Here is a 7,209-nt window from a genome sequence, read left to right on the forward strand (position 1 = left end):
TTGACTAATGATTATATTTAGTTCACAAAAAATTAAATTTACAATTGCAAATTTTCACTTTTAATGTTATTATTATTATTGAAAAGTTGATATTTACACTATATTTTGTGTTATCTACACTTGACTTCATATGTTATAAAATATATATCAAATTTATTCATGGACAAAATATAAATAACAATAAATAGAATATAAATATGAATTTTCTTATTATTATTTTCGATAATAGTCTTAGGAAAAGATTAAGTGTTTTTATTAAAATAACAAGAAGTATAGGGGTCTAGGTGCAAATTAGCGGTTAAAAATGTGTATATATGTCGGAAAGAAACCTAAAACGTTAACATCCTTCTCCATCCCAAAACCGATCCCCGCCCGCGTTAACTGCAATGGAGAAGCTCTTCATCTCCACTTCTCTGCTTCTGATTCTGCTCGCTCTTTTCACTCGGATCTTCATTTCGCTGGTGATCAAGCCTCGAAGAATCCGCGGAATACTCAAGCGGCAAGGGATCGATGGCCCCCCCGCCAGAATCCTGCTGGGAAACATCCCTGAAATCAGAAAATCTCGAGACGAAGCCGAGAATACTCCGCCGAATCACCCCAACCCTCCGGTGATACACAACGCCGCCGCCGTCTTCCCTTTCTTCGACCAATGGAAAAAGCAGTACGGTACGTGCGCACGCTTTCTGGTCTCGAATTGGAAACGGTCAAATTTTTGAACTCGTGGTTATTTTTTCTGATCATGCAAAGTTTGAAACGAATCTGTTTGTTTTTTTGTCGGTGAAAAGTGTTGGATCATGATATTTTGAGAGATCAAGCACCTAACACTGGAAAACCACCTTTCCATATTACAACTTTTATAAAAATTTACGGCAAGAATATTTCAGACAACTTATGACTAAGAACATAATGGATAATTTCTATTTTATAGCACTACTCAAATACTAAAATTTTTACAAATTTATTCACATAACTAAATTAAATGAAATTTTTTAATTATAACTAGCTATTTATTAATAATAATAGGAGTTAAGAGCATTTGAAGCAGAAATCAATCAGTCTGCATTAATTTTAGAATATTTTATTACTTGAACTTACACAAATTTTACGAATGTTCTTTGTTCTATTCTTGTACCCCTACTTCTTCCGAAGCTAAAACCTGCGTGATTTTATTAATCGTTGTAGGAATTTGATTTGTTTTTTATTTTATTTTCCATGAATTTTTGTTTGTTTGTTTAATTTAGTATAATTATATCATATTTAAACGAATATATATATATTTAGAAATAACTAAATTTGGAGTAGGTCTCATGTGAGACCGTCTCACGGATCTCAATCTGTGAGACGGGTCAACCCTACTCATACTCACCATAAAAAATAGTACTCTTAGCATAAAAAACAATACTATTTCATGGATTACCCATATAAAGATCCGTCTCACAAAATTTGACCCGTGAGACCGTCTCACACAAGTTTTTGCCCTAAATTTGTATGCAAATTATCTTGGTAAGAAAAATCAAAGATGGCTTACTATTATAATATATATATTTAATATTTAATGTTTTTGTTACAGGTCGATTGTTCAGGTTTGCTCTTGGTAATATGCAAGTCATTTACGTGACTGATCCGGATCTAGTTAAGGAAATTACAACATGTACGTCACTGGACTTGGGCCGGCCTGCTTACCAGCAGAGAGAACTTGGGCCTTTACTTGGACAAGGTATCTTGTCGTCCAATGGGCCTATATGGGCCCGCCAGAGGAAAATCATGGCTCCTGAGTTATACATGGACAAAGTCAAGGTACGTATGATTGTTTATATGTGCTGTTGCTTCGTATCTTGGCACAGTGCATGTATTGTGTGTGTGTGTGTGTGTGTCATTAATCTATTTGATATGATTTTGTCACTCATGGTTTTTTATATGGATGGATGGATGTAGGGAATGATCGACATTATTACCGAATCATCCTTGGGGCTGGTGAGTTCGTGGAACCAGAAGTTTGAGTGCCCAGGAGAAATTGTTGAGTTTAAAGTTGATGAAGATATGAAAAGATTTTCAGGAGACATAATATCCAAAGCCTGTTTCGGCAGTAGTTACTCAAAGGGTCAGGAGATTTTCGTGAAGCTCGGGGATCTACAAGAAATTATGTCCAAAAAGACACTGTCTATGGGCGTTCCTGGTTTAAGGTAATTTTCTTAAATCAATTTTTTAGCAGTTTAGATTAGTTATTTTAGTATAATCCTATGAAAACAGAGTCCTTTCTGCTGTATGAACATGAAGGCAGCCAACCCACATCCACAATATCTACTTTATTTCATGTTTCTTGCATACACATTAATGAAAATGTGTACAAGTACTGATTCTTGAATCTAATCCAAGTATGCATATTATTGTGCTTCTTGTGGAACAGATATTTGCCCACTAAAACCAATAGGAAAATGTGGGCACTAGAGAAAGAAATAAGTTCATTGATTTTGAAGATAGTGAAAGAAAGACAACAAGCTGGACATGAGAAGGATTTGTTGCAAATTCTTGTTGAAGGTGCGAAGGGCAGTGATTTGAGCCCACAAGCTTTGGATCAATTCATCGTTGACAATTGCAGAAACATCTACTTAGCCGGATTCGAGACATCTGCGGTGGCTGCGTCATGGTGTCTCATGTTGTTGGCTTCGAACCCTGAATGGCAAACACGAGCCAGAGAAGAGGTTTTAGAAGTTTGCCAAGGTCAAATCCCAGACGTACAAATGCTTCGGAAGATGAAACTAGTAAGTATTTTTCATTTGCCCCCAAAATGAAACTAAACTGAAACTTAAATATTTCATGAACTAAGTCATTTTCAATACCTTGGTGATTTTGGAATTTCATCTTTTGATTTTGCAGTTAAATATGGTGATTCAAGAAACCATGCGCCTTTACCCTCCCGGTCCTACCTTGGCAAGGGAAGCTTTGAAAGACATGCAAATTGGCAACATTTGGGTACCCAAAGGTGTAAACTTGTGGACCATGGTGGCTACGTTGCACACCGATACTGCATTGTGGGGATCAGATGCTTTAGAGTTTAAACCACAAAGGTTCGAAAACGGGATCACGGGTGCTTGCAAGAACCCTAACTCGTACGTGCCATTTGGATTCGGGCAACGTGTGTGCATCGGGCAGCATCTGGCCATGCTTGAGCTCAAGATGTTGTTTGCTCTTATTTTGTCAAACTATTCTTTCACACTATCTCCCAAGTATGTCCATTCACCTACTATGACGATCATCATTGAGCCTAAACATGGAGTATATCTCAGAGTCAAGAAGTTGTAATATGTTTGTTAATTCTTGTTGTCCAAATAAGGGAACAACATCAAGAACAGTTGCATGTTTTCTTAACGATTTTAGGAATGAAATTAAGTATTTTGAGATCTATAATTTGATTAATGTTTGACCAACGACGTAATTCGGTTGGGTGTACAACTTTCTAAAACCTACTGTGCTTACATGCAGATATGTTCATTGCAGTTGCAGTTATCTGTTGGCTCGCCTAAATCACTCTCTTTTAAATAGTATAGCTCAAAATCAATGGTGATGATTCCTAAAAGCTCCTCATTTGATGTTTTAGTAATACTTCCAAGGAGTTATAAAGATCTAAGACTCGACTAACGATTCAGTGAGTTAAATCGAAACTGATTTGTTCCTGCTTATTTACAAATCATAACGAATCAATTTTCAAATATCGACTCTCCCATAAATTCCCTTAGACATTGAAAGATTGATGGCTTTAATATCGTACCAACTTTTTTTCTAATAGAGATTCTGACAGATTCACCAATTTTAACCAATTCCTTCTTCTTCTTTTTTTGGAGTAAGATTTTTTTAGAAACACCCTCGTAAGGAACAACCCCAAAGGCACTCAGGAGGAACAGAATATGCTAATTATAGAGCTGCTACTATCTACTAGACTCCTCCCTAAAGTGGGACTGGGAGAGGTACAAGTTGTTGAATCCCATGTCGACCCACGAACCTTTTTTGTGCAATATTAACACCGACTAGACACAACTCAAAGCACGGCACTCAGGGTCTCGTTACAGGCGTCAGGTACTCCAGGTAGACAACAATGGCTGCAGTCAGAAGTTGGATCTTTTAATCTGTCATTGTTCTTTTCGCCCAAAGCTCAGGCAATAAATCGAAGGATGCCCGTCTTTTCTAGGAGTAGACATTGTTATTATTATATCTTGAATAGATACTGGAAACTCCATCTTTCTCCGCACTTCTTATAGAACTAGCAACGGTTCCGGGACATGGGAAGGTTTTTACTTTCAAACAGTTTCCTCTGATTGTAACATTTCCAGCCACTTGCTCTGCAGATCATGGAATTCAAATGAGATTCAGTTTAATATTGGAATGTTTAGTCGTCAAATAGCAGAAACTTGTAAGCAGTAAAGATTCATATATACATCACTTGTTATGCCTTGGTGACATGCTCCGGAGGAAGACTTCGTTTCTTATTTGAGGAAACTGAGTTTTTTAGCGAAGAAAAGATTAGATGTGTGCTTACGAGCTCCACATAGCAGAATGTGTCCACCAATGAGCAGAATCAAACACAAGAACATCAATCCCTCTCCAATACTTAGCATTCTCTTCTATCAAATCCTGGTGCAATATTCTCTTGTTACTTTCCCCCTCCTCAGTTCCACATGAAATGGAGCCCAACAAAATAATATCGCCATCTCAAAGTCCTACAAATTAATCAATTTTTTCACCGCCCTCGAAAATCAGGTGTTCTAGTTGCTATTCTTAAAATTTCACTAGAAGTTGCAGGAAAGAAATGGTACTTTTCCATTTGGTTTTACTCACTAAAGCAAGGAAAGACATCGTCGGACCATTGTAGACTACCGTCTTTCGAGCACTTGGGACAACTGATTGAACTAAACAGACCAGCGACTCCACTGGTTTCTCATCATGGAATCTCCCCACAAGCAATTATTCTTTTCCTTCTCATCTTACCAAGGAAATCCAATTGATCGAACCTGCGAAAATAGGTAACGTCTGACATATTAAGATTGTGCCACACATTCAACCAACAATGTGAAATATTGCGCTATAATGTAGTTTGAAAAAACAGGCATATCAAAAATGTTCTAGAGCCAACGAAATCTCAAAAAGTAAGCAATAAATGTTGGTTCTTTCTTTATAAACTCGCCACATTGCTACTACATATACTCATTCCATGAGTGACTACAAAAGAAAAGCCAGTCATGTACTTAGGAAGTGAAGAAGCATCTGGCTTCCATCTCCATTTCTCATACTAGGAATCCGAACGATCGTTTTTCCGACATGCAACCGCCGTACTAAGATAAGGGCAAGAAGAATACTCATAAAGAAGGTAACTTCGATGGTAAACCCATTTTCCTTCGCTAAAATCACAGCTTTCTGGTGACGCATTGAGCCTGTTTCGAACCACAACAAGTTCACCATCTTCTTGAGATGATTCAGAATGGGAGAAGAAAAAGTAGAATGTAAAGAACAAAAACACGTAGACAGGGACGGACACCCTCTCTCGTTGCAACCGATCGAATTAATACCAATGTCAAAAGCTTGTAAACCAACGAGTACACCATATTTTTCTTTGACATAACTAATCTCTCTGAAAGTTCACCAAGCCCTTTCAATCCTTAAAATATTTTGTTAGAACGCATATCACGTATATAAGTTTCAAGTTGATCATCAAGTGTGAGGAGATCAAAACATTAAAAATCTTGTGGATAAAATTCAGCTAGTTGTATCAATTTTTTCTTGTCAAAAGCAAAAAAACAAGTTTTGTGGACAGAAACAAGCTACACTAAGGAGTAACTCTGTACCAGCCTCTCTTGAAGTTGCATGTCGATAACACTATAGAATAAATCCACATGATAGTGATGCAAATTTGTCACTTTATGGTGGATTACGATGGGGACGACCACGTGGTGTCCAACGTGTGAACATATCATCTATTTTGAGAACATGAATGTAATTTTGCTCACAAAACCGGGGAACCTTTTCTAAAAATGAATCCCAACCATCATCTCTCATCCTTTGGAGTCGGTGTTTGCATATCTGTACCAAATCCATTGCACTCACAATATCCTGATCCTTTTTTTTGCAATGTTGTCGACAATTCATTCGAAATTCCTAAGATATGTTTCATCAAGTGTAGATTGAATGTAAAATCAAATAAAAGTATTGACTCCAATAAATTAAATGCTTCAGTTTTTTGATCAGGAGAACTGAAATCATCTTCTGAAATTATTTCAAGCACATCAATGACAACAGAGAACATGTAAATCAAGTTTATCAAAGAATGGTAATGTGACCCCCAACGTGTATCCCCAACACGTTGAAGGGTAGTTTCTTGATTAAGTCCCCGGCCACTTGAAATCTCACCATCTGCAATGCCTCGACAATAAAATCTGAATGTTTCTCTCGAAGAAGATCAAAACGGTTTGCAAGATTCTCCAACAAAATTTAACACATCACCAAAAACACGAAAGAAATTAGAAATTGGAATATTTTTCTTCGCCACAGCTATAAAAGCTACTTGAAGCTGATGGGCAAAACAATGTATGTAAAATGCACACGAGTTCTCCTTTAAAATGAGTGCTTTTAAACCATTTAGTTTACTCTGCATATTACTTGTTCCATCAAAACCTTGTCCTCTCAACTTAGACATGCTCAAATTATATCTAGAAAACATCTTATCAATAGCAGCTTTAAGTGAGAGTGATATAGTACTGGTAAGATGTTCAATCCCGATAAAACGTTCATTTACACGTCCATTACTATCCACATAACGGATAACAACTGACATTTGCTCATTTGTTGACACATCACAAGATTCATCAACTAAAATAGAAAACAATGAATCACCAACATCTCTGATAATAACATTAATCGTTTCAGTTGTACAATGCACTCACTATATTCTTCTGAATATCAGGTGATGTTAACCTGCAATTTTAGGAGCTTTTTTCAATATCACATCATTAATCTCTTTATTATGAGCACCTAAAAATTCCAGTTGGATAAAAAATTATCTGGATTAAGAGAACTTTCAGTTTCATCGTGACCTCGAAATGAATGCCCTTGTCGCAAGAAAACTCCAATACAATCAATTGAAGCATTGAGACAGATACGATAATCATTCCGCTTTTGCTTTGACTGTTTATGCAAAACTGATTGAATGTGCTCATCTTG

General features: G+C 36.8%; 1 protein-coding gene across 1 annotated transcript; it reads left to right on the plus strand.

Annotated features, from left to right (window-relative positions):
• The first annotated feature begins 328 nt into the window (after positions 1-328).
• LOC140807834 (cytochrome P450 714C2-like) lies at positions 329-3,408 on the plus strand. The gene is made up of 5 exons (XM_073164797.1): positions 329-666; positions 1,571-1,797; positions 1,936-2,183; positions 2,408-2,762; positions 2,878-3,408. The coding sequence occupies exons 1-5, from the start codon at positions 387-389 to the stop codon at positions 3,301-3,303; spliced, it is 1,536 nt and encodes a 511-aa protein (XP_073020898.1). The 5' UTR covers positions 329-386; the 3' UTR covers positions 3,304-3,408.
• The last annotated feature ends 3,801 nt before the right edge of the window (positions 3,409-7,209 follow it).

This window comes from Primulina eburnea, chromosome 12, assembly GCF_022965805.1.
Source record: "Primulina eburnea isolate SZY01 chromosome 12, ASM2296580v1, whole genome shotgun sequence".
In the NCBI taxonomy this organism is placed as follows: domain Eukaryota; kingdom Viridiplantae; phylum Streptophyta; class Magnoliopsida; order Lamiales; family Gesneriaceae; genus Primulina; species Primulina eburnea.